Source organism: Lepidochelys olivacea, assembly GCF_965140295.1.
Source record: "Lepidochelys olivacea isolate rLepOli2 genome assembly, chromosome: 1".
Taxonomy (NCBI): domain Eukaryota; kingdom Metazoa; phylum Chordata; order Testudines; family Cheloniidae; genus Lepidochelys; species Lepidochelys olivacea.
Genome location: NC_140411.1, coordinates 265164276 through 265192110, shown reverse-complemented (window position 1 = coordinate 265192110; position 27835 = coordinate 265164276). Strand labels below are relative to the sequence as shown.

General features: G+C 47.5%; 2 protein-coding genes across 6 annotated transcripts in view; one reads left to right on the top strand and one right to left on the bottom strand.

Moving 5' to 3' along the window:
• FAM234B (family with sequence similarity 234 member B) overlaps positions 1 to 3591 on the top strand; it is a 28531-nt gene extending 24940 nt beyond the window's left edge. For both annotated transcript variants that reach the window (XM_084617885.1, XM_084617886.1), the window contains exons 12-13: positions 845 to 1068; positions 1427 to 3591. In XM_084617885.1, coding sequence (XP_084474011.1) covers positions 845 to 1068; positions 1427 to 1432 — 230 coding nt within the window. In that variant the 3' untranslated portion in view covers positions 1433 to 3591. The remainder of the gene's footprint in view (positions 1 to 844; positions 1069 to 1426) is intronic.
• A 510-nt stretch (positions 3592 to 4101) lies between these two features.
• The window catches only part of GSG1 (germ cell associated 1), a 40600-nt gene continuing 16866 nt past the window's right edge, over positions 4102 to 27835 (bottom strand). Inside the window, exons 1-7 of one of the 4 annotated variants that reach the window (XM_084625799.1) lie at positions 27737 to 27833; positions 27515 to 27621; positions 15184 to 15502; positions 11333 to 11380; positions 8315 to 8467; positions 7770 to 7881; positions 4102 to 4954 (exon numbers count right to left, since the gene is read on the bottom strand). In XM_084625799.1, coding sequence (XP_084481925.1) covers positions 4630 to 4954; positions 7770 to 7881; positions 8315 to 8467; positions 11333 to 11380; positions 15184 to 15502 — 957 coding nt within the window. In that variant the 5' untranslated portion in view covers positions 27515 to 27621; positions 27737 to 27833 and the 3' untranslated portion in view covers positions 4102 to 4629. Of the gene's footprint in view, positions 4955 to 7769; positions 7882 to 8314; positions 8468 to 11332; positions 11381 to 15183; positions 15503 to 24681; positions 24747 to 24772; positions 25012 to 26869; positions 26920 to 27514; positions 27622 to 27736; positions 27834 to 27835 lie in introns of those variants that run through there. The other 3 variants (XM_084625800.1, XM_084625801.1, XM_084625798.1) reach the window with 3 other exon arrangements.

Here is a 27835-nt window from a genome sequence, read left to right as displayed (position 1 = left end):
TCAGATTATTCTATTCATTATGGGGCTTTGGACAAGTCTGTTACCCTCCCTGCCTTGGTGCCCATTTCCCTGTCTGTAAAATGAATAAAATGCCTACTGACCTGCAGAAGAGCTCCGTGTAAGCTTGAAAGTTTGTCTCTCTCACCAGCAGAAGCTGGTACAATAAAAGATATCACCTCACCGTGTCTCTCTCAAATGCCTACTTACAGGAGTACAGAGGATTAATGTTTGTAAGGCGCCTTAAGATTTGGGAATGAGAGGCTCCTCAGAATGTATTACTTTATGCAAGTATGTGTAGCTGCCAGCATGAGACTCTCAAATGCCAGTCGAGTTTCAAACTTCCTATTCTGATCTGCATTGCAATTTATTTCCACTGCAGATTTCCACCTTCGAGATTTTTGAACAGAATGATCCAAATTTATATGTGACTAAAGATCCACAGTCCCTACACAGGGTCTGTCTACGCTGCCGTCAGAGGTGTGACTGCAGCACATGTAGACATACCCGAGCTAGCTCTGATCCAGCTAGCTCCAGCACCGTAGCAATGCAACTATGGCAGCACAAGCTAAACAGCCCGGTTTGGGGCCCTGAGTATGGACTCAAGCGGCTAGCCTGTGCTACCACTGCTGTTGTTAGTGGAGCCAATTAGATCAAAGCTAGCTCGGGTGTGTCTACATATGCTGCAGTCACATCTCTGACTGCGGTGTAAACAGACCCTCACCCAGACATGACTCACACTGAAGTCAGTGGGAATCTTGGCTGAGTGAAGACTATAAGCTTTTGCCTGAAGGGTGTAATTTTCTCAGTGTTCACCAGTATTTTCTCTCCCTTTCTTATCAATCAGTTGGAATTAACGATCTCCAAAAAGATGCGTTTTACATCACCGTGACAACGAGCCCTACCTCCGAAAACCAGCCGGGCCTGCTGTTGGTCAGTAAGCTGAGCCTGCGGTGGGCCATGCTCACTCAGAGCCGAATGGTGCCGCTGATGGAGACCACCCCAAAAATCAGCCGTGGGGAAGTGAGGAGATTCCTCTCCAGGCTGAAATTTATTGATTTTCCTCACAAGGTGAGACAACTCAGAGGGAATCTTTGCTAAGTCACAGGGGTCAGACTGGGCAGTGCCCCTCCCCTCATGGGCAAGGGTCGGGATCTTTCTGCGCTGGCATTTGCAGGATGCCATCCCTTCGAGCGTAAATTGAGTGGATTGTCAGGGCCTGCAGATGCTTTGGAAGTTAGGACGTGACAGTTGGACTGGAGGAGTCTTGGGAGCAGGACAAGGACAGGGGATGGTAGCTGGGGAGGGGACGAAGGTCAGTGGGGAACATGGGGAAGGCAGGGGTCCCCTGCCTGGACTTGGGGCTAGTAGAGTCCTGGCCATGAGCCCGTTTCTCTGCCTGGCTGATGACTTTTCTCTCTTTCTCCAGTTCTAGCATGTTGGCCCATCAAGTTTCAATAGCCAGGTAGACGTGTGGTCTGGGTGGGGCACGGGGAGCTGCTCGGCGATTCCTCAGGACGTCCGCTGTGCCCAGGGAGTGGGGACTGAGCACTCTCTCTGTCCCCACCCCCCGCTTGCTGTGGAATGGCAGGGCCGGGTTTGCCATTGCCAGATGCCACCACTGGGAGCAACTGTGTGTGACCCCTTCCCCCCCACACCCTGCCTGCATGCTTCCTTCCGGGTAACATGGAAATGAGAAGGCAGAGCGGTAGAGCTCTGAATAGATACATGTATATTTTTGTATGTTTAATTTATGAACTGGTTCCAGGAAGCTCCCATTTGTATCCATCCAGCATTTCCTGCCATTCTGCTCTAATCTCTTTATTTTTGTAGTGGAGCCTCTGCCTGGCTCATATGTGGCAGGGCTGGTCACGGAGGCTCCACCAGCTGTCCTACCTCTTTATTTTACAGTCACCAGGCCACTCCACTTTTCCATGTCCAGTTCCCAGTCTCCTGAACCGTCCAGCCCTCTGTGCCCTTGGCAGGTTGGGAACGTGTGCTCCAGAGGAGAAAGGTTCCATGTCCCCACTCCAATTGTCCCGCCCAACCAGGTTGAAGTAGTTGGTGGAGCGGCTCCCCATTCCTAGGTCGCCCTTTCCCCTTGCTTTGTTTGCGGGCCCAGAGCTCCGTAGAAACATGCCCAATATTCACAAGAACATCACACCATTTGGATCCCAAAGCAAATTTGTTAACTGAAGTGGGCCAGATCCTTAGGAACAGGGGAGTGCAACCACTTTGTGCCATGCCTCTGGCAGACTCTAGCCTGGATATGTGGCCCCAGGAATATCTCAGCAGTGTGAAGTGGTTCCTCAGATGGTGTAAAGGCTTTTCTGAACCCTCTTGCTTCTTGCATAGGAGGAGGGGCTGGAGGCAGGGGGTAGAGCCAGGAGACCCTTTTCTGAACTGATCCCAAGCTGCAGTTTTGGTCCTTTATGGCCATCACCAGGTAGCATAAGTTAGAATAGCCAGAAGGCTGCTCTGACTTAACAGTGGGGACCTGTGCTACTCCCAGCTGCCCCAGAATCAGGAGAGGATTAAGATGGGCTTTATATTATCACTTTCCCCCCAACCTTCCTCGCAGTGCAAAAGCCAGATCTGTCCCCAGTATATTTTAATTCTATGAAATGTAATCTCTGTGTCTCGGGGTGTGCGATGGCCTGTGCTCCAATTCTGGAGTGTGTCCGTAAAGCCTCCTGTGACATAGGGACAATGCCTCCTTGGTGATGTCTGGCCCCTACTAACTTTCCCCGCTGCAGGGTGCCCTCTTATAGGAACTGGTTTCCCAGCATGCCTCTCTCAGGCTGGCCCTTTACATTTGGCAGAGCCAAGCAACTGTAGCTGTAAAGTGGCCAATTGGCTGCTGCTTGGTACATTTTTCTCTCCTCCAGCTAGTATGTCCCCTTTGTTTTCCTCCAGTTCTTCTTTTCTTAGTGCTGAGGAGAGGGCACAGTTTGGCACCTCCTTTTAAAAGGGCACATGAGCTATGGGTGTGGTTGGCTCTGTACCCTGGGCTCTTGGCCCAGCTCCCCACTGCTTGTTTCTCTTGCTCTCTTTCCAGTGAAATGCTTCTGTGCAGTCTCTTCAGGGGTAGCTGCAACCCCGAGGCTGGGCCTTGGGCCTCTTCTTATTAATGCCAGAGCCTTTGAACAGTCTGTATATGTTTAATGGTATTTGTGTGTAAATAGCTTTGTAAATATTAGCACAACTGTAACAAGGAGCTCTGGTCCTGGCGCCTGCCCGGCCTCTGTTCTCTTCTAGCTGGGTGTGGTGTTTATATGTGTTGGTTGGTTTGTAAATCGGGCTGGCTGGTAGTGGCTGAATGTAAGGACCAGTAGGCAAGTTAGGAACAGGGATGTGCTTCCTCCTCCCCCCCCCACCCCATCTTGCTGGGAAAGGCTGGTGGGTCACTACCCGAAGGAGTAATTCCCCTGAGGTGCTTCCTTAAACTCCTAGGCGTGATAGTCAACGTCCAGTGATGCTAGCTCCCCCATACTGTGAATTTCTCCCATGCGTTCCCGCTGTGAATAAAGACTCTGTCTGTATATTGTTGGGAACTGTGAACTGCAGTGAAACAAATAAATATCATGTACAATATCCCCTTTGTGTGTGACCGTTGTTTTCCTTAGCCTGGAAGGGAGACTGCTTTTTGTTACGGGCAGGGCTCCCTCAAGGGCATTTGGGGAGTGAAGAGCGAGCAGGACCTCACCACTGCACCTCTGAGGGGATTGTGTGGGAACGAAACGGACAGGCGTCCTGAAGAGGGAAAGAATGGAGCAAGGAGCATAGACGGGAGCCCCAAAGAGAAGGAGGTTGGGTGCACAGTGTGTAGAAGGGCGCCTCAGAGGGCACGGGAGCAGACAGGACTTGGCCAGAGGTGATGGGTGCTTTAAAAGGGGGATTGGTGGGTGGAGGAGGGAAGAGGTGACTGGAAGGCAAGTGCAGAATGAGACCCTCTTTCTATCCCTGTTCCAGTGGGAAACTCCTGGTTTGAAGCGATTTCTCTGGCTGTTCTGGGGGAGGGTCTGGAGCCAGTTTAACTCAAAAGGGCCAGACGTGACATTCTGCAGCGCACTGGGTGTTTTGAAAAATGGGACCCATTTCAAGTTGTGTGGCAAATAGAGCTGGGCATACATAGCCCAAAGCCTTAGGGGTTTATTAACATGGAGGTCAAAATGCCATGATCAAAAGGAAAGTTCCAGACTCTCACCATTATAATTGCTGACAACTGGTACTGTCCCCCTGGGTGTACCCTTTCCATTTTTGTGGTACTGTTGGCATTGGAATGGCTCCCATAGCACCCCTGTGGCAGCACGGGAGCCTCAGGATACAGGTGGCATAACAGTTTCCAGTGGAAAGGGCCTGTGCGTTTACCATTCCCAACTCACATGGTACCATTGCCCTCAAGAGAGCAGACCAGCTCTAGTAGGACAAGCCACAATGTCACTGTGAGTGTCCCTGCAGTGCTGCCCAGAGACATCGATAGCGGTGACCACATGCCTTCCCCTCCTCCCAGCCCCCCGGAAGCGTTAAAGAAAGGAACCAGAACCCTAGGGAACTTGTTAACATTGATACTAGTATTTGGTTCAGATCTCAATCTCCCTACCGCTTCCCAAACAGCCTGCTCCCCACTCCCTAACAGTGGTCTTCCCCCACGGACTGTCCCAAGACCTCGTCTAACTCAGGTTCCTGCTGTAGCACCTTCTGCTGCAGCTCGGAGTAAAAGTCGACCCCCTCTGAGACGGAGCGGAGGGGCTTGTCTCTCTGCTGGTAGTAGCTGCTCATCTGCTCCCTGTGGTGCTGCTGCTGCATGAAGCACTGGTGGTGCTGTGGCTGGTCCTTGATGCTCCCGTCGTAGCCTTTGATATGGTTACGCTTGAACTCCAGCACGGTCTTGGTGTAAGTGTTGAGAGTGGTAACAGCAGAGGCCATGCAGCAGGTGAAGGAGGCCCAGGCCATGCTATAAGAGGGGAAGGAGAACAGCACATGCAATGAGGACCTTAATAAAGTCTTCCACTGTCGGAGAAGTATGATGGCGTCAAGAAATGAACCAGATGCATTGCAAGGAGCTAATGGCCTTCTTCTGGAACACCAGGCAGAGGCCACTAACTGGAGATGGACATCAACTAAATAGACGAGAGCTGTAGCCCAGACCCAAACCATTCTAGCCCTTGAGCTTTATCCTGCCTCCGTTACCCTTCCCTTCCCCCAAACAATGGAGTAAAATGTTGCTACATCCATAACATACAGTAAAGAAAGAGGTGGGGGAAAATGCCGTAAGGAAAAAAGTGGATGCAGCGAGAGAAAATGACAGGAGGACGCTGGAAAATCTGCACCTGGAAAGCATGATCCCGAGGCAGACCCCTTAGAGTAACAGGCCAGCCAGGGAGATCCTGAGTATCTTGTTCATTTTGCGGTCTTCAGTTACATTAACCATGCTCTGTGGCACCTGTTGGATACTTTGTTTTGTCTTGTTTTCAAATAGCTTTTGATATGGTCTTTTCATAGGATCATTACAGAAAGAAAATAACCTTTCACATTCAAGTAAGCCAATATTACATACATGGAAAACAAACCCTAAAAATAAACTTTTTATGTGTATCTAGGTTTGAAACTGCAGGATTTTCCAAGGAATAAATACTCAGGACTCATCATAGATCACTGAGGATACTGCCCAGCATGCAACTGCAGTTAAAATGGCATTTTGGAAAACTGGACAGAACAATGTTAATCGTTTGTGTTCAGTTTTGATCACATTATTTTGAAACAGAGCTGAGACTAAGAAGCTCCACATCAGGGCAGCTAGGCTTGCAGAGATGAAATATGTAAATAAGATTATTTAGAGTGGCAGAAGTGAGGGACTTCTCAGAGAAGAGATTGAGAAGGGCACAGGGAAAACTGATCAGGCCATCTTTTTTATACTGTCCCATACTTTGACCTGAAATTGATTTGAAGTTAATGGCAAGTAAACTTAAAACCAATGCAAAAAATACTTCACACAATAACCAGACAGTCAGTGGAATACAATGCAGCCAGAGGTTCCAAAGCCAAACATTGCAACTAGATTTAATAAGGTCTGGATCATTTTATGGCCAATAATGTAGTTCTGCTAATCTAATCTCATGCTTCAAGCTATAAACTGATCACTGTCTGGGTCAGGAAAGAACCTTCCTGCTTCCCTCCTAGCCCTGCAAGATAGCACCGTTGGCCAGACGCTTTTATTGGAGTTCTGTGTTCCTCCAAAGCACTAGGTATTAGCCACTGCTAGAAGAAGGATCCCAAATGTAATGCACCAGTGTTCTGATCAAGTCTGAAAGGTTTTGTGTTCCGGTTGTGTCCCTCAATCCCAGAGTTTCCCAACACCTCCTTGAACCATACCCTCAAAACACCATTATCGCCACTATATGCATGTTCTCTAGCACTATGCCTATTTCCCTCTTAAATAGGTGGCTCCTGTTATCCTGTGGAAGAGACAATGTTCCTGTGACTTATGACTGTATAGGGACAACAGTGAGCAGTAGACACTGTGCTCAGTATCTTGGATGCACCAGTACCAGCTTCCTTAATGCATGTTCACTACATTTATGAGGAGGATCTTGCACTGTGCATAAGTGGTGATGGAACTTTGTAGAGCCGTTATGATGCTGTATATGGAGAAGTATGCTGGATTTAGCATTAAGGTGACTATGGTCAGGACTGCAGACTCATAATTACAGAAAAAGTGTTATACTGACTGATGCAAGCAACAGGAGGCCCATGTAGAAGGTGGCAATGGAGACAGATTGTGAAACCACAGGAAAGGAGGGATTCTGGTGAATCATTTCAACAGAGCGCCAGGCCCTGTAGTTTCTAGGCACGAGTTTATAGACAAGATGCAAAACAACACCTAAACCATTCACATTGATGGGTTCAGATGGGCCATATGGGATGTGATAAGCTTGCCCCTGTTTATATTCAAATGCGGGAATGTGTCAGTTTTATGAGCAAACCATGATGAAATGGAGAGGATGGATGAATCCAATTCTAGAGAAATGGCTGGTAGTGAAGGTCAGGGCACTTACTCTAGCCCGCAGCTCTAGGTGGTCGTCAGATTGCACAAGCTCAGCAGGATTGGGCCTGGTTGGTATTTACATGGACTAAGCAGGGAACATCGGGAACTTAATTTGGTGATGCTTGCCCCTCTGACTCAGTACTAAGCCAGTGCCCTAGTATGCTGTCAGGGGGCACTGTGCTGCTGGAGAAGTTGGCGTTTAGGCTACGTGTGCACTATGAACGAGGGGTGTGATTTCCCCTGCTCGTGTACACATACTCACATGAACTCTCATTGAGCTAGCATGAGTATAAATAGCTGTGTAGCCACAGCAGCATGCTCAGCAGCAGCAGAGGCATGACTGAGCTTCTGAAATAGGGAGGTCTATTAAACTGTAGGATAGTTTCTCAAGGTAAGGGGTGGAAGCTCCATATCCTGGTTCATTTAAAATTGGACTGGACAAAAAACTCTGGGGAATATATGTTTCAGGGAGCAATCCTGCACTGAGTCAGGGGAGTGGACAGATGTGACCTAGCTGGTTCTCCTCCATCCCAGATCTATTACATTAACCCGTGTGAGACAAGGGTTGAGGTAAACACCTAAGGATGACAGAGAAGCAGCACTGGGGAAGCCATATTGGAGCTGTCTTCAAGGGCAAGGGGGCTAAGTAGAGGAGTTCTGGAGAGGTGGAGTGTGACTGAAGCCTACAGCCATAAGGATGTGGAGAGCCTCACAGTTCACGTACTAGAAAGCCCAGCCATAGTCCCACGAGTGCGGTCTCCAGTCCTCTGGCCCCAGATTGACAGTTGCTTGGAAGACTTGTGAGTACATCATGTGAGCCACCATCCCCAGCAGGCCTAAAGCAAGAGGACAGGAAGGCACAATTGTCACAGTGGAGGCCAGGGCCAGCTGATTTGTTCTTCTGTCTAGGAACTAAGGCTTAGAACCAAATCCATCCTTCCACTCAGCAGGTTCAGCAGCTAAGTAATCTCCACCCTTGGGCCCTGTTCGCCCACCCTGTGTCATTGTCTCTCCTCTAATTCCTCATTATTCTCCTCAACGCTGCCCATTTCCTTCCCTCTCACTCTCACATTCTCTCCATTGCCCCTTTCCCCTTTTGCCCCCCATTGTCACTCTGAGGCTAATGAATGTGTGAGGTCTTGGCTGCACTTTCTTCCCTAAAGGATTTCTTGAATCCTTTCCTTGATGAGTTTCACTCCCTGCCCTGAGCCACTTGTGCTGCCACCCCAGAATGCTTTCATGACCCCGTGTCTGCAGTGGAGCACCAACCAGACAGCACAGAGGAGACAGCAGCGAAGGCGTTGAGCTTCAGCCCGCAGACTGGATTCCCAGAGTACAGCATTTCTATCAGCAGCAGGATGAAACTAATGAGCAGCAAGCTGATGTAGACCATCTCTGACCCCAACGACAGCCACAGGATTCCTGCCACAAACCAGAGGAAAGAAGAGACCTCTCTGAGTCAGCACAAAATGGGGTCATGATCTGCCACAGCCCTCCTGACCCTGACCCCCCAAAGGATCCCCACCATAACTGGGGAGAGAGAGAAGACTCCAGACATACCCCACATCCCGCTGAGCAATGTGGAGTGAATAGCCAAACACTGGCTAAAAAGAATGTGGCCATTCTGCAGGGATGACATTCACCCCTGTGCAGATGGCCTGAAGAGGACGTATATACCACTTAAGCCTTCAAATTAGGGTTTAAATTATATGCATAGGTCTTGTGTGGATCCTCTACACAGGTACATCTAGGGCAGTTGAGTAGAGCTCAGAAAAGTAGGAGATGATCTTATACACAGGGGTCCTGTAACATCTCTGTACTGGGATCGACTGTCTCCCAGTCCCCTGCTCTAACCACCATTACTACTAATAGACACCCTAGCCCTGAAATTGAGCTGTACCTTTCACTGCAAGGGAGGGGGAAGGTGGCTTTAGGACTGACCCATAGCTCAAATTAGCCAGAGGCCGGTGAATGTCAGCTACACTCCCTCCTCCTCCCAACATACCCACCTCTGGCATGACCCTATGCCACCCAAGGAGTCCCCTTCCCCCTTCACCCATTTCCAGATGGGGAGGATCAGTTGTTTTTCTGAAGTGAAAAGGGGATGGAATGCAGCCAAGATTTGGCACCCCATCTCTAATTTTATATTGTACTATATAATAACAGATGTGGATATTGTATTAAATAGTGTAGCGTACAGTGTATCTCCTAACTTCTATAGACATTATTCTGCTCTCCTACAGGATGTTCTAAGCTACTCCAATTATATAAAATATTATGGATACTAATTAGGATCTGTACAAGACCATTTGAAAATCAAACATTTGGGAGCTCTGTTTCATCCCCTGTGCAATTAGCAAAAGCCTTAGTTTGGACTGTGATGGAGTTTGGAATCTTAGATGACAGGTGACATCACAGTGTCACCTGGGAGACCAGGAATGCCAGTTCCAGAAGCTTCTTTTCAGCCTTGGCTAAATAACAAGGCTCGAACAGGACTGCCTTTGAGCACAGAAGCTGAGCTCTTATGCATCAGGAGTCTGGCTTTGAGCCAAGAACGTGAGTGCCAACTCCCTGGAGCTGGTGGAAAGTGATTGTATGGGGAAAGCCTGAGCTGCCTTGTAAGCCTCGAGCTAAGGAGGGCTGAAGACTCCAGTTGTCCAGCTCCTCCCTGCTACTACTCCAGTGAAGGAAAAGTGATCACTGGGTTGTTTCCAAATAAGCCATATAGACCCAATGCAGGAGAAGTTCAAGGTGAGCTGGGAGACTCGTCTCCCTATTCTGCAGTTCAGGTTTTGATAAGGAGCAGGAAGCATCTAGTTATACTAAGTTCTTGCATAATTGTTTCTGGATATCATTTTCCATTCTGTAAGTTCACAAGTAATTCCCACTCTTGGTTTTGGTCCATCTGTTGTAGAGTTGACTTAGCCTGTAGTTCTACCTGTTAGAATAATTAATGACTGTAATTTAAATACAACAAGCTTTCTGCCTGTTCCTTTACAGTGGTAGGGAATCCTATTGTGAGGAAGGATTGAGCCTAGTAGTGGATCATGGATAACACACACTACTCTGTTAAAACTAATTAATACTGAAAGACTAGGAAGATGACCTTGTGCTTGAATAATGTATCCATGCAAAGTTGGGTGGGGATAGGCAAAGCACAAACATTTAAATTACCCAGTAGAAATAGCTCCCGTTGTGACTACAGGTCAGTTTTTAATTAACAAGTGCCATCAGTAAAAATACAGATTTGTTATTCCCAAGGAGACCAGGGTAGATGTATATATTTATTAATGTAACAGGATAAAACAAAACAGCAATTTACTGTCTCCCTGACTGCCACCAGAACTCAATCCCTCTACAACAAAACACAAAACTCCCCTCCCTTGCACAGATCCTAACCCACAGCAAACTCGGCCCTGCACAGCAGCCCATGGAAATCTGGCCACAGGCCCTGTCTATGTGTTTTATATTTTGACACCTACAGTAGAGATTTCTGACTCAAACTAAGAATGAAAGCAGGCCTCTTGCATGCATCTGGGAAAGTAGCTTGTTAATACTAAGAATTCTTTGCTCACATATTCCGTTTCTCTTCCGTAGATTTCAAGGTGCATTACAAAGGTGGGGTATGCATTATTATCACGATTTTAAAGAGAAAGTAGGACCAACATTTTCAAAAGTGGGTACCCCGAAATAGTGGCCTTGAAGTCAATGGAAGTTTTGCCATTGGCTTCAGTGAGAGTAGGATTTCACCCTTAGGGTCCAATTTATAGATGTTCTGATCACCCACTGCTCCTATTCAGCTGGAGTAGTGGATGCTCAGAATGACTGAAATTCAGAACTCGAGTGTCTCAGGTTGGGACCCAAAAATTAAAGCACCCAAAATTGTGGCCATGTTTCAAATTTTTGACAGAAGTGACTTGCCCAAGATCATATGTCGAGTCGATGGTACAGCTCTGTTACTATTTATCATGTACACCGATTGCCTGTGTGCATTCTAGGTTATGACCAGGATTAGACATGTTGAAACACAGCAAAAGAGGCTGTCTTTGCCACATTTCCAGTTGGGCTGACAGCAGGAAGTACCAGAAATTATGTGAGGAAGGTTTAGATTTCTAGCTTTTTGGGTAGACATTTGGGGTGAAATCTTCAGTACTTTGACTTCAATAGGCCAGGATTTTACCCAACCCTTTAGGTACCTACAGCACCCTCTCAGCCTGCAGAAGTTCCCCACTCTCTAGACGGTGCATTGGACAATGCTAGTGAGAAAAAGAAAAGACTCATTCTTACCTCTCTCTGCGGGGGGTGAAAGCTCAATGAAGCTACGACATTTCTCATCTGAAATGCAAACACAATCAAGCTCAGATTATATGGATTCTCAAAAGATAGTAGGGGAGGATGGAGGGGAAAAAATTCCACCTTAGTTGCCTCTTTGATTTCTCAAGCTTGCAGGCTCTACCTATCTTAAGGTCTCCTAGAGTCTGCTGTCTTTCTGACCAAAGAGATGGTTGCGTTGATCTGGTTTAGGAGTCCAGTGCAGAAAAGTGGGGAAGGAAGGACAGTGGTCTGTCTAGTTCAGATGGGGCTCTTATGAGAAAGCTAGTGTACATTCAAAAAAAATTAAGTACAGTTGAGTATAAGTAAATAGCTATAAATTCGAAACCCTAAAAGAAAGCTATGATGAGAGGAAACGTTCCTTTGCTGTCATAGAAGTTCCACAAGCTGCTTGAACTCTATAACTTCACCCCTCCCAGCTTCAGCTCAGAGATCATAAACTTTCTTCTATTTCATGATTTTCCAGTATCGGCTACAAACCCTCAAACTCATCACGTGGCCCATGCTCCATTTGCCTGCCTGTTATTTGCCAAACACACCAACTCTTTTCCTCTTACGCTCCATGAACAAACCAGAGAGGTGCTTCTTGTCCCACTCCAGCTGTGCTGAGAAAACCACAATATATATCCTAATCTCCATAGACAGGCCATCTACCTTTTTTCACTCAGAGACATGGAACTCTAATCTACCCCATCCACTTTCCATATATAGCCTAGGAGGACTTGTGGCACCTTAGAGACTAACCAATTTATTTGAGCAAAAGCTTTCGTGAGCTACAGCTCACTTCTTCGGATGCATCTGTAGCTCACGAAAGCTTATGCTCAGATAAATTGGTTAGTCTCTAAGGTGCCAGAAGTCCTCCTGTTCTTTTTGTGAATACAGACTAACACGGCTGCTACTCTGAAACCTGTCATATATAGACTAGAAACTCCATTATCATTTTCATATATAATTTTCTGATGTGAGTCAGAGACATTGCTCCAGGCCAGTTATCAACTGCCATCCAATCCACCCAACACACACAGGCCAGAATACCCTAGGCACCAAACTAAGCTCAGCCATTGCTTCTTGACAATGGCAGAAAGATGAGCATTGACTTGTCTGTAGAATGTATTATGTTCTCATTAATTGGCCAAGATTTTAAAAATATCCAGAGTTGTATCTAGTCTCTGCTGCACCTATGAAGGAGGCTTAACTCCACCAGGGCCCTCATGCCAGCTATACTCTAGGCTGCATTCAGCAGGTTGATTCCAGCCTCTGCTAAGGAGCTCATATAACAGGCACCAGAGGAGTCAGCTCCCACTTAGGACATGGAATTTTCACTTGCCACTTGTCCTGCAGAATGTAGCTCACAGCTCCTTCCCGATGAAGGATGTACTTTTTCTTAAGAACAGGACACCCCTTCTCCAAAGGAAACTCTGACTCTCCCCTCAATACAGAATCACTATTACTTCCTCACCCTTAGGCATATACAATCCAAAATTGCTTTGGCTGCCATATCCCAGTGCAAAGTTTTGTCTAATCCGCACATCCATTATAACCCCTAAAACCTCTTAGCATAACTGCTTGCCAGAGTTCTCTTTCCCACTGAATCGCCCCTGAGCGGATAATTTTCCCCATATATATTAGCTTGCCTTTTTTCTCCAGCTGAATCTCATCTTGTTATTTTCTGTCTACAATTCTAATCTCTGTAAGCCCTTTATATTATATCTTTCCTCTCGGTGTTCAAAATTCCTTCCAGCACAGTACCACCTGCAGATTTCATTAACTCACTGTTCACTACCTCATCTAGACTTTAATGAAGTTATTAACAACACTGGCCGTAATGCTGAGCTGTGCAGTGGCCTCACGAGACACCTTCCCCTAACTCAATACTTTGCAGCTGATGATAATCCTTTGTTTCTGGTCCTTCAATCATAACAGGGGCTATATTCAAGCCAGTCTGAATTAATTTTGAGAGTCTGATTTCATGAAAAATTGTACCAAATGCATTAGTAAAATCCAAATCTATCAGATCTCCTCCCCTTCATGCCTCACTCTTATTCCAGTACTGCCAAGAGGCCTGTGAAAGCTCTGAAAACCCTTTGAACTCAGTCGAATGATGGAGTCTCCTTCCCAACTCATCCCTGGTATTGCCATGGAAATTAATCACAGCTTTAAGCATTCCCACCTAAGTGCACCCTGTTCTGAACCATTCCTGACAATGCCCAGAACAAACCAGTCCTCTCAGCAAGACCTGAGAGTGACTGAAGCTTTTTTAAATATTGTTGTTCTGCTTTTAATTTGTGACCTCTCTGTTTTTAAGCGCTGATCCCAGCGGATCACAGAAGGAGAAATAGTGCACAGAATGCCTTCTTTAACTGATAAGTTCCATTGTGAGTGCCTTTGAGGAAGGGGGAATGCTGGCTGGCACAGAGGAATGGGGATGGGCTAAAACACCTTTCATTTCTGTATTATTAATTTCAACCTAGCTGTTGCTGCCTTTGGGGCTAGCTCCGACCCAGATATGCCAGGCCATAAAGATTGGCTTGGGGAGAATTCCCGCAGAGCAGGTGTGACTTGGGGCTGACCAAAGCCGCAGCACAGGAGTCGAGGCAGGGTGGGGGTGAGCAAGTCAGGGTGATTTTTTTTTTCTGTGAAATACTAAGACTTTAATGACAAGCAGTAAAGAAATAAAGTTTGCAGATAGTGATACAACTATGAGTCAAGCTACTGCACTGGCTGGCTGAGTAAGGAAAAATAAATATTACTGTGAACATAGTGTGACAGGGTCGGGCCAGATGGCTACAGGAGAGTAATTTTTTTTTTTTGAAGCAGAAAAGAATTTTATTTGCATAACACTTACAAAGACTCACCAAAAAGGAAAAAACAAAACTATGCAACAAAACAAAAGCAAACGCAAGGTATAACACAGCAGCCTTCAGGAGCAAGTCAGGGTAATGGGAGGCATGTTTAAAGGGCTCTGGGCTGCGGAGCAGTCCACAGGCAGCCTGGGTAAGGTTGCCATAAATTAGACCAGGACCACTAGCCTAAATTTCACTGGGGACCACACCAGCCCCCCAGCACAGGCAGAATTTGGTTGGCACAAAGATGCCATGAAGCATATTGCCAATGCCAAGCATTCAAAAAGCATAACTGTGTCCCCCTCTACCTCCCCCACAAACCATGAGCTTCTAAAGATAACCCTCCTGTTTATACTCCCTCTTTTGCACCTTTGGGGTTCAGGTTTGCAAGCTTTTCTCCATAACTCTGAGGGAGAGAAACTTTGGTGGGGGGGGTGTTTTAAATGACAGTTGAAATTCTCTCTTATTCACAGGACTCCAGGGCCTGGGCCTTTAAGAAAAACACCTCCTGTTATGGTACTTGCAATGAAAACAACAACAGTGGTCAGCCCTGCATAAAGCCATCACCTTGTCTCTCGCCACATAGGCTCCGTCCCCTACTGAACGTGACATGAACTGGGGGAGGGAGGCTACTCCAGTTCATGCTGGGACAGATGTAACCATTACAAAACCACCGCCTACCACAAATAGTGCCAAGGTGCCTTTTTGTTAACAGTCTCATCTTGTCTCCAAGGCCCATTCAACTCCCCCCGCATCATTCCCCTCACCGAGGGATGAAGTATGGTGGTGTGGTTTGTGGGTATGGGTGGGAGGCAGACACTGCCACTGCCCCAGCTATACCCATTCTGTGGATATGGAGAAGGTACCTTTCCCTAGTGTTGTCAGCCTGGCACCTATCATTGATACTAAAGGCATTTTGCTGTAATAAGAATGAGGCTGAGGCTGCCTTGATGGAGATGCTACCTGGCCCTTCCATGTTCTCCTCACAGGAAAGCCACATGCCAGTGTGGAAGTATCGGAAGGCAAAGCGGTCGTCCCCGGTCTCCCAGCTGTAGTGCACTGCATCCTGGGATGAAGAATTGCTAGCACCTCCGTCACTGGACACGTGCACACCGATGCATTCGGTGGCTTTGCCCTTGCCACATAAAGGCTTGGGCACCTTCTGGGTCCCAACACACCAGTAGCTGCCAAGCAAGGCTGTGGTAGAGAGGCTGAGAGCCAGCAGATTCAGGACAACTGCCAAGACAGCACGATGCCAGGGCAGGATCTTCAGCAGTTCCATCTGCAACAAACAAACATGAAAGACTCACATACCAGCCATGCATCTCCCTTCCCACGCACAATGGCCCAGACCCTCACCGGTGTGTAGGCTCCTCACTTCCACTGATTTCACTGGTAGTCAGAACCTAAATGCCTTTGAGGAGCTGGGCCTATGTCATATCCCACCAAAATGTGTAAGTGTGTGTGTGTCAGGGCAGGGAGGAGAAACAGGACATTCTGCCATCCTCAGGGCATCTTATTCCCTCCCTCAGGAATGAGAAACCATTTCCTGACAGCATGACCCCTTCGACTGTGGAAATAGTCACTCGAGGGAAGTGGTTGCTTCAGCCATTTAAAATTGGACTGGACAAAGGGACTGGAGAATAGACTCCAGGGAATACTCCTTCTGTGACAGAGTGAGTGGAGTTTCTCTCTTCAGCGACAGCTGTGTGCACAAAACTGATGAACCGATCAGGGCCATGAAATGCAAGCACCTATGAGGTAGGTGGCATGCCGCAGCAGTTAAACAGCTCCCAGGAACACCACGCATCAGCTTTGGGCAGGAAGCTTTGGTCAGGAAGCAATTGTACCCCAGGACAATGCACATTTGCAATGCCCGGACACATTTTATTGGAGGGCTGCAAAGCATTATTTTTTTCAGATAATGGCTAATTAATTTAGTTAATTTAATTAATTTAGCCCAACATTGTGAGAGGTAAACATGCATGTAGTCATTTTGCAGATAGGGAAACTGAGGCAGAGAAAGATTACATGAATTAACCAAGGTCACACGCCGGAAGAGAACCTAGGAATCCTGACTCCCCAGCCTAACTCCCTACTAGGCAGCACTTCCCACACTGGAAGCTACCAGCCCTTAAATCAGAATTTGAGTGGGGCACTGGGATGGCAATAGTGTAGTGAAGATCTTAAATGACAATAAAAGCCTCTATGTTACAATTCATTTGAAAGCCAGCAACTCCAACAGCACCTTAGTATGTCAGGGCACTGGGCAACTTCTCACTCTGAGGGAAGAGCACCCCCGCTGAATAACCCACACCACTTCCCCCCAGAACGCTGCGGTTTTCTCTTGAGGTCTCCCAGCAAAACACTCCATAGAGTATTTCAATGTTATCTGTCCAGCTGCCGGTTTCTCATGTGCCTTCTTCCATGGGGCACCCCCGACGCATGGTACAACCTCGCTGAGTTCATTGGCATGGCTCCTACCTTTCCATATTTAAGATTCTCCTAAAGACCTATTTCAGCTGTGCTGCTCACCGTGGGTAGAGGTGATAGTATATGACTTGCCTCCTGCTGTTTCCTTTCCCCTAACCTCTGTCTGCTTGTCTGTCTGCCTTTACACTGCGAGCTCCCCAAAGCAGGGACCACCCCCTTTTCAATGTTTGGGAAACACCAAAAATAAATAATACTGAGAGATGGAATGTGGCTTTACTCGTGATAACTTACAAGGACACGGTCCAAGGAGGCCACAACCCCTGCGCTGCTAACCAGAAGGCTCATTAAGTCTGATCAGTAAAGGACAGTGCCTGAGATGGAGCAACTTTCCCTCTTGCGTGGGAGTAGGATTGACTAACCTTGCATCACACAGAAGGCCTTGTCTACACTGATGGCAGCATGCAGAGCATGTATGGCTGCAGGCTGCAGTGAAAATCAGGCTGCATCCACACTGCAGCATGTAGCTACACAAGGCAGTGAAGGACCCTGGTGGGATTGGGGCAGCAGGGGAAGGCTTCAGCAGCAAGGGGCCTCTCACCTGCCAGAGCCTTTCCCCAGAGCCAGAGTTTTTCCCTGTGGTGAGGAAGGGCTGCATTGAGGCAGCAGGACACTACAATGTAGACATGGGAGGCACTGCCTGGGCAGAGAGCGACTGTGTGAAGTACATACCCTATGGTTCTGGCGTGTCTTTACTCACCTAAGCAGTGCGTCACCATCTACACTGCTGTGTATACCTGTGGTAGGAGGGGTGCAAAGTCCGTACTCTGTATGCCGCCGTAAGTGTAGACATAGCCTCAAAACACTGCCAGAGGCACAAATGTGCCCAAGCAGAATGAATTGAGCAAAGGTAAGAAACTACCCAACCACTGAGAATGCCCTTCCCTCTCCCTTCAAAGTTTATTGCTCAGGATTCTGTTTCCTCCTGTGAGCCACTCCATGGACAATTACTCAGCCCTGGTCTACACTAGGACTTTAGGTCGAATTTAGCAGCTTTAAATCGATTTAAACCTGCACCCGTCCACACAGTGAAGCCCTTTATTTCGACTTAAAGGGCTCTTAAAATCGATTTCCTTACTCCACCCCTGACAAGTGGATTAGCGCTTAAATCGACGTTCCCGGCTCGAATTTGGGGTACTGTGGACACAATTCGATGGTATTGGCCTCCGGGAGCTATCCCAGAGTGCTCCATTCTGACCGCTCTGGACAGCACTCTCAACTCAGATGCACTGGCCAGGTAGACAGGAAAAGAACCGCAAACTTTTGAATCTCATTTCCTGTTTGGCCAGCGTGGCAAGCTGCAGGTGACCATGCAGAGCTCATCAGCACAGGTGACCATGATGGAGTCCCAGAATTGCAAAAGAGCTCCAGCATGGACTGAACGGGAGGTACGGGATCTGATCGCTGTTTGGGGAGAGGAATCCGTGCTATCAGAACTCTGTTCCAGTTTTCGAAATGCCAAAACCTTTGTGAAAATCTCCCAGGGCATGAAGGACAGAGGCCATAACAGGGACCCGAAGCAGTGCCGCGTGAAACTGAAGGAGCTGAGGCAAGCCTACCAGAAAACCAGAGAGGCGAACAGCCGCTCTGGGTCAGAGCCCCAAACATGCCGCTTCTATGATGAGCTGCATGCCATTTTAGGGGGTTCAGCCACCACTACCCCAGCCGTGTTGTTTGACTCCTTCAATGGAGATGGAGGCAATACGGAAGCAGGTTTTGGGGACGAAGAAGATGATGAGGAGGAGGAGGTTGTAGATAGCTCACAGCAAGCAAGCGGAGAAACCAGTTTTCCCGACAGCCAGGAACTGTTTCTCACCCTAGACCTGGAGCCAGTACCCCCCGAACCCACCCAAGGCTGCCTCCTGGACCCAGCAGGCGGAGAAGGGACCTCTGGTGAGTGTACCTTTTAAAATGCTATACATGGTTTAAAAGCAAGCATGTGAAAGGATTACTTTGCCCTGGCATTTGCGGTTCTCCTAGATGTAGTCCTAAAGCCTTTGCAAAAGGTTTCTGGGGAGGGCAGCCTTATTTCGTCCTTCATGGTAGGACACTTTACCACTCCAGGCCAGTAACACGTACTCGGGAATCACTGTAGAACAAAGCATTGCAGTGTATGTTTGCTGGCATTCAACCAAAATCCGTTCTTTATCTCTCTGTGTTATCCTCAGGACAGTGAGATATAATTCATGGTCACCTGGTTGAAATAGAGTGCTTTTCTTCAGGGACACTCAGAGGTGCCCATTCCTGCTGGGCTGTTTGCCTGTGGCTGAACAGAAATGTTCCCCACTGTTAGCCACAGGGAGGGGGGAAGGTTGAGGGGGTAGTCACGCGGTGGGAGGAGGCAAAATGCGACCTTGTAACGAAAGCACATGTGCTATGTATGTAATGTTAACAGCAAGGTTTACCCTGAAAGAGTGTAGCGACTGTTTTATAAAATGTGTCTTTTTAAATACCGCTGTCCCTTTTTTTTTCTCCACCAGCTGCATGTGTTTCAATGATCACAGGATCTTCTCCTTCCCAGAGGCTAGTGAAGCTTAGAAAGAAAAAAAAACGCACTCGCGATGAAATGTTCTCCGAGCTCATGCTGTCCTCCCACACTGACAGAGTACAGACGAATGCGTGGAGGCAAATAATGTCAGAGTGCAGGAAAGCACAAAATGACCGGGAGGAGAGGTGGCGGGCTGAAGAGAGTAAGCGGCGGGCTGAAGAGAGTAAGTGGCGGGCTGAAGACAGGGCTGAAGCTCAAATGTGGCGGCAGCGTGATGAGAGGAGGCAGGATTCAATGCTGAGGCTGCTGCAGGACCAAACCAGTATGCTCCAGTGTATGGTTGAGCTGCAGCAAAGGCAGCTGGAGCACAGACTTCCACTGCTGCCCCTCTGTAACCAACCGCCCTCCTCCCCAAGTTCCATAGCCTCCACACCCAGACGCCCAAGAACGCGGTGGGGGGGCCTCCGGCCAACCAGCCACTCCACCACAGAGGATTGCCCAAAAAAAAAGAAGCCTGTCATTCAATAAATTTTAAAGTTGTAAACTTTTAAAGTGCTGTGCTTAAAGTGCTGTGTGGCATTTTCCTTCCCTCCTCCACCACCCCTCCTGGGCTACCTTGGTAGTCATCTCCCTATTTGTGTGATGAATGAATAACGAATGCATGACTGTGAAGCAGCAATGACTTTATTGCCTCTGCAAGCGGTGATTAAAGGGAGGAGAGGAGGGTGGTTAGCTTACAGGGAAGTAGAGTGAACCAAGGGGCGGGGGGTTTCATCAAGGAGAAACAAACAGAACTTTCACACCGTAGCCTGGCCAGTCATGAAACTGGTTTTCAAAGCTTTTCTGATGCGTACCGCGCCCTCCTGTGCTCTTCTAACCGCCCTGGTGTCTGGCTGCGCGTAACCAGCAGCTAGACGATTTGCCTCAGCCTCCCACCCCGCCATAAACGTCTCCCCCTTACTCTCACAGATATTGTGGAGCACACAGCAAGCAGTAATAACAGTGGGAATATTGGTTTCGCTGAGGTCTAAGCGAGTCAGTAAACTGCGCCAGCGCGCCTTTAAACATCCAAATGCACATTCTACCACCATTCTGCACTTGCTCAGCCTGTAGTTGAACAGCTCCTGACTACTGTCCAGGCTGCCTGTGTACGGCTTCATGAGCCATGGCATTAAGGGGTAGGCTGGGTCCCCAAGGATACATATAGGCATGTCAACATCCCCAACAGTTATTTTCTGGTCTGGGAATAAAGTCCCTTCCTGCAGCTTTTGAAACAGACCAGAGTTCCTGAAGATGCGAGCATCATGCACCTTTCCCGGCCATCCCACGTTGATGTTGGTGAAACGTCCCTTGTGATCCACCAGAGCTTGCAGCACTATCGAAAAGTACCCCTTGCAGTTTATGTACTCGGCGGCTTGGTGCTCCGGTGCCAAGATAGGGATATGGGTTCCATCTATGGCCCCACCACAGTTAGGGAATCCCATTGCAGCAAAGCCATCCACTATGACCTGCACATTTCCCAGGGTCACTACCCTTGATATCAGCAGATCTTTGATTGCGTGAGCTACTTGCATAACAGCAGCCCCCACAGTAGATTTGCCCACTCCAAATTGATTCCCAACTGACCGGTAGCTGTCTGGCGTTGCAAGCTTCCACAGGGCTATCGCCACTCGCTTCTCAACTGTGAGGGCTGCTCTCATCCTGGTATTCATGCGCTTCAGGGCAGGAGAAAGCAAGTCACAAAGTTCCATGAAAGTGCCCTTACGCATGCGAAAGTTTCGCAGCCACTGGGAATCGTCCCAGACCTGCAACACTATGCGGTCCCACCAGTCTGTGCTTGTTTCCCGAGCCCAGAATTGGCGTTCCACAGCATGAACCTGCCCCATTAGCACCATGATGCATGCATTGTCAGGGCCCATGCTTTCAGAGAAATCTGTGTCCATGTCCTGATCACTCACGGGACCGCGCTGACGTCGCCTCCTCGCCCGGTATCGCGTTGCCATGTTCTGGTGCTGCATATACTGCTGGATAATGCGTGTGGTGGTTAATGTGCTCCTAATTGCCAAAATGAGCTCAGCGGCCTCCATGCTTCCCTTGGTATGGCGTCCGCACAGAAAAAAGGCGCGGAACGATTGTCTGCCGTTGCTCTGACGGAGGGAGGGGCGACTGACGACATGGCTTACAGGGTTGGCTTCAGGGAGCTAAAATCAACAAAGGGTGTGCCTGTACATCAAGGAGTATTTCAGGCAGGACTGCATGGAGGGTTCCAATAAGAAATGGTGCACCTAAGTTATCGTTGTTATTGGAACAAGGAGGTTAGCCTGGCCTCTGATTGATACATGGCTAGATTTACCTCGCTGCACCTTCTCTGTGAGTGACTGCAGTGTGATCTAGACAGGGGAGGAGGAAAATGAGTGAAAAACAAATCTGGTCTATTTCTTGTTCTGACCCACTCCATCTATCTTTTACATCTTTGGCTGGCAGCAGACGGTGCAGAAGGACTGCATGCCATCCACATCTCATGGCTGCTTGGCAGAAGATGGTACAGTACGACTGCTAGCCATCTTCATCTCTTGCCTGCCTGGCATAAGATGGTACAATACGACTGCTAGCAATCCTCATCTCTTGCCTGCCTGGCAGAAGATGGTACAGTACGACTGCTAGCAGTCCGTATCGCCTGCCCGCTCACCATAAGACGGTTCAATAGGACTGCAGGACTAAAGAGAATGACCTGGTCAAGTCACTCCAAATTTAGTCCCTGCGCCCATGTCTGCCCAGGCGCTCCCAGCCGACGTGGCCAGGAGCACCTCGGACACAACGAGGACGACTACCAATCGTATTGCACCATCTGCTGCCAGAAGGCAATGGGTTGCTGCTACTGTGCAGCAAAGCTGTACCGCGTCTGCCAGCACCCAGGAGACATAGGGTGACGGTTACCTGAGCTGGCTCCATGCTTGCCGTGGTATGGTGTCTGCACAGGTAACTCATGAAAAAAGGCGCGAAACGATTGTCTGCCCTTGCTTTCACGGAGGGAGGGAGGGAACGGGGGCCTGACGACACGTACCCAGAACCACCCGCGACAATGTTTTAGCCCCATCAGAGTGCTCCATTGTGAGTGCTCTGGACAGCACTCTCAGATGCCCGATTGTTTGCCATTGCTCTGACGCTGGGAGGGGCGCTTACAGGGTTGGCTTCAGGGAGCTAAAATCAACAAAGGGGGTGGCTTTACATCAAGGAGTATTTCAGGCAGGACTTCACGGAGGGTTCCAATAAGAAATGGTGCACCTAAGTTATTGTCGTTATTGGAACAAGAAGGTTAGCCTGGCCTCTGATTGATACATGGCTAGATTTACCTCGCTGCACCTTCTCTGTAAGTGACTGCAGTGTGATCTAGAAGAATGAGTCCCCTAGACAGGGGAGGAGGGGAAGCAAATGAGTACAAAACAAATCTGGTCTATTTCTTGTTTTGATCCACTCCATCTATCTTTTACATCTTTGGCTGGCAGCAGACGGTGCAGAAGGACTGCATGCCATCCACATCTCATGGCTGCTCGGCAGAAGATGGTACAGTACGACTGCTAGCCATCCTCATCTCTTGCCTTCCCGGCAGAAGATGGTACAGTATGACTGCTAGCCATCCTCATCTCTTGCCTTCCTGGCAGAAGATGGTACAGTACGACTGCTAGCAATCCGTATCGCCTGCCTGCTCACCATAAGACGGTTCAATAGGACTGACTGCAGGACTAAAGAGAATGACCTGCTCAAGTCACTCCAAATGTAGTCCCTGCGCCCATGTCTGCCCAGGCGCTCCTGATCGACCTCACAGAGGCGACCAGGTGCACCTCAGACATGACGATGACGGCTACCAGTCGTACTGTACCGTCTGCTGCCACAAGGCAAGGGGTTGCTGCTACTGTGTAGCAATGCCGTACCGCGTCTGCCAGCACCCAGGAGACATAGGGTGACGGTTACCTGAGCGTGCTCCATGCTTGCCGTGGTATGGCGTCTGCACAGGTAACTCAGGAAAAAAGGCGCGAAATGATTGTCTGCCCTTGCTTTCACGGGGGGAGGGAGGGAACGGGGGCCTGACGATATGTACCCAGAACCACCCGCGACAATGTTTTAGCCCCATCAGGCATTGGGATATCAACCCAGAATTCCAATGGGCAGCGGAGACTGCGGGAACTGTGGGATAGCTACCCACAGTGCAACGCTCCGGAAGTCGACGCTTGCCTCGGTACTGTGGAAGCGCTCCGCCGAGTTAATGCACTTAATGCACTTAGAGCATTTTCTGTGGGGACACACACACTCGAATATATAAAACCGATTTCTAAAAAACCGACTTCTATAAATTCGACCTAATTTCGTAGTGTAGACATACCCTCAGCAACCTCCCTGTTTAATGACCCTGGGAAGGGTGTTGCCGCAACTACAGAGTTACTCATTCAGTCTCTAATCTGAAGGCATGTTTGCCTTACCAGTGTCCAGGAAGCCGATGATTGTCACCTGCACAGTATTAGTTAAGGGTTTGTGGCCAGGGCTGAGGGAAAAAATGTCCAATAACACTTTTTTCTGGTGAAGATAAGATTGTCAAGAAAACAGATTCTTTGTAGAAAGTTTCAGAATAACAGCCGTGTTAGTCTGTATTCGCAAAAAGAAAAGGAGTACTTGTGGCACCTTAAAGACTAACTGGCATACCTTAGAGGTAATTACCAGCAGGAGAGTGGGTTTGTTTGTGTTTGTGTGTTGGGAGGGGGGGGTGAGAAAACCTGGATTTGGGCTGGAAATGGCCCAACTTGATTATCATTCACATTGTAAGGAGAGTGATCACTTTAGATAAGCTATTGCCAGCAGGAGAGTGGGGTGGGGGGAGATATTTTTTCATGCTTTGTGTGTATAAAAGATCTTCTACACTTTCCACAGTATGCATCCGATGAAGTGAGCTGTAGCTCACGAAAGCTTATGCTCAAATAAATTGATTAGTCTCTAAGGTGCCACAAGTACTCCTTTTCTTTTTGTAGAAAGTGTTTGCTTTCCTCAAAAATATCCAGCTTTTCATCTGAAGCAGAAAACCTGAAAACTGAAAATTTTCCACTGAAAACCAAGTTTTCCATTTTTCAGCATTTTTTTTTTTTGGTCAGAATTATTCTGTTGGCACTTGCTAAAAGGGGATTTAGAATCAATAATTATTATTAATTTTTTTGTCAAAAACAATTTTTTTTAATTTTCATCTAAATTTTCCATGAGAAAAAAATTCTGTCCAGCTGTATTTGTCTCAGCATCTTAGAATCTGCATAATTTTCTAAATACCTTAGGATTGGGGCAAAGGGAAGAAGAAGGGGCAGAAAATGGTGGTGCCAGGAGGATGTAGAAGAGCTGAGAGAGAGGAGGACATTGGTTAGGAAAATAAGAAGGCAACCTGAATAACTTCCTTAGACAAACACACCCGGAAAAGTTTCCTTCTATGAAGGCCAAGCACTTACTGCCTCAGACAGTGGTAACCTGTCAGACAGCTTCTGGCATCTGGAAAGCCTCTGCTGCTAACCTTCTGAAATAAAGGAGAGTAGAAGTTACCTTGCTGGTGGGTCTTTTACGTGCTGTTGTTTAGTTTGTGGATGGCACGGCTGTAGGACTCACTCTTTGCCTTGCTCTCTCCTGCATCTACCAGCTAGATCTTTCAAGAAAACAAACTGCTTTTAAAGCTCTTTCTCCTTCATCTCCACCCAGCCCCCCAATACCCTGTGATTATTAAATGCTCTCCCTTCCAGCCAGCAGCTGTTTTGAGCTGTTTTATAATCCACAATGCAATCATGGCACAGCTGTTCCGGGAGATTATACGGGAAGAGATTGGTGTTGCAGGCTGGGATTAAGCGCAAAGAGTGATCTGCATTCACTGAGGAAAAAGTTTCAATATAATACAGAGGAGCCTCCAATTACTCCCATTTGATGGATGTTTGGTAGCCCGTACAAAATGAGTCAGAGTTTCTCAGCCTAATGCCTAGCAGCCCAAAAAACTACAACCACCATTGGTACTAGCTGGTCCCATTGTTGGCAATCACAACAGAGTGGCGAGGGACTGAATGGGCTATGGAGGCTGAGTTCCCTTGATCCTTTGAGTAGTATTATCCTCGGCAGAACTGAGGCATGTGAAAAGGAAAGAGCAGGGGAAGGGAAAAGCTGGTGCTCTGCACCCGTTCTGAGGATGGAAGATTTGAGACTCCAAGGGACATCAATCCGGCACCTCTCACAACCTCTTCAAATTCTAATTAAAAAGAAATAACTGGATGAATATGTCAAACAGCCACTAAAGGGCATAGGGGAGCTCTCACTATGGTGCAAGGCATTTGTTTTAAGTTAGAACTTCATTACAGAAAAGTGCCCATAAGGCATCCCATGCACGCCTGCCTATCTGGGGTCAGGAGGAGTCCTTGTACAGAGTGGGCGAGTCTCCCAGTGTTGTTCGGGGTTATCCGAATGGATTGTGTATGTAGCTAGTCTACTCTCCTGCCTCTTGTCATACCAAATAAAGCAATGGTCTATCTAGTCAGGGATCCTGGTTCTTATAAATCCCATTGCTAGATGCTTGAGAGGTAGATATAAAATAATACTTGGCACTTGTATAGTACTTTCTGTCTCCAAAGTACCACACTGACATTAATGAAAATGCCACACAATGCCCCTACCTGGTCAATAGCATAATTTCCTCCTGATCACTTATATCTTGAAGCAGGAGGACTGATAGCCCTTAGATCACGTTAGTCCTAGCTATTGCACAGGCTACTCTTATGTATATATTTCTTTCTGAGGTTAATTGGCAGCAGTACTAAATGTTTGGACAATCACTGTCCTCAGATCCTTATATTAATTGTTGAGTTGTGCTGAATGCAGATTCCTCTGTCTGAGTGAAAAGAATGAAGCCCATATATAATATTGGTTAGGAGTCTTCTTCTAGCGAGAGAGGCAATTCTTTCTGTAGGTCAAAACGTTCAAATGGGAGTATGTAAATTTTGGCATTGAAATCCATATTTACAGACCTCAATAAAAGTGGCCTGATTTTCAGAGGGTGAGTCTGAGAGGTGGGCAGCCCCTCTGAAAATCCTCTTGCAATCCCTGAGACAACTGTGGAGCATGCACCTAACTTTTAGCACGTTAGCAGTCCCATTATAGTACGTGGAACAACTCACGTGCTTAAAGTTGGGCACATGTTTAATTATATTGTGGAAGTGAGTTCTAATTTATGTGTCTAGATATGGATTTTAGGTGTATACCTTTAGGTCCCCATGTTTAAAAATACTGGACTTAAGGTCCAGAATTGTGGAAGTATTTAGTTGCATAAACACCTTTAAAAATCTGGCCCTTAGTGTTTTTGATGGCAACAGAATTTATCCTACCACCAGGTGGCAACTTTTCCTCACTCTTTTCTCTGGAAGCCTCACTTGCTGCTCGAACTTGTATCACGTGTATCGGGGAAGCAACATCCCAGTTTATATCTATCTTCTCTCCCTTTTTTGTTCTGTCTTCTCTCAAAGAACAAATTCTCTCTCTGAGTCTCTGTCTCTCTCTCTCTCTCTTTCTGTGTTAGGTTTTTCTAAGGTGCTTATCTCTATCAGCTAAGCCCCGAAGAATTATAAAACCGTGAAAATTATCAGTGGCAAAGATCTAATAGGTCACCTGCTCCATCTTTTGGCTAATGCCGGATTGCGCCCGGTACAGTATTTTCCAATGCTTGACCAAGTCTCATTTCAAATATCTTAAGCAATGGGGTTTCCATCTGGAGATTATTCCACCATCCAGTAGATTTCAACCTTGGAAAATATTTCCTAGTATTCAACCTAAAATCCCCTTAGCTCAATTTCATGCCATTGCTACTAGAAATACTCTCCCAGACATCCTAAACGATTCCACTGCCTTAGCATGCTGTGGGGAGCACTGTTTCTTCCAGTTTTCTCCTCTCTGGGTATCTGCAGCTCCACACCACTGACCATTTTAAAGGTTTCCTTTGCCTAGTGAAGGCAACACAGGAAGCACTCTGATTTCACTGTGTGATCAATCAGGTGCTTTTCTTATATGAACACAACGAGGAACTTCACTGCAAGACACAATATTAGTGCAACATCTTCGAGGCTTACATATACAAAAGTCAGGTCATTTAAAAGTTAAATTTCCCACAGCATTTTTAGCTTGACCCCATTGCACATACACATTCAGAGCCAAATCCTGCAAGGAGGTGAGCACCCTCAGTGCCCAAGGACTGCTGTGGGATTTGAGGGTGCTGAGCATCTAACTGGATAGCATCCTGTGGCAGTGATACTCAACCGGTGGATCTCAAGAGGTGCATGGCTCTTCATATCCCTTTATGTAGTTCTCTTCTCAGGGGTAAGTAAGGCGTCATGCGATGGTCTGACATGGATTCTTCAGTTGCCCTGGGAGAAAATGGCAATATCAACGAAAACACGCACATTCACTCAGCTAAACTCACATAGACACTCATACCCACAAACCATTCTGCAAGCTCCTCAGACAGTACACCTGCGTTACCTTCTACCTACAGCTCCTTCTTCTGCTTTTGTCTGAATAAAGTCCAGAGAAGGGGTCCCGTCCCTCAGTGACACATACACAGCAGATATCTCTGGGTGG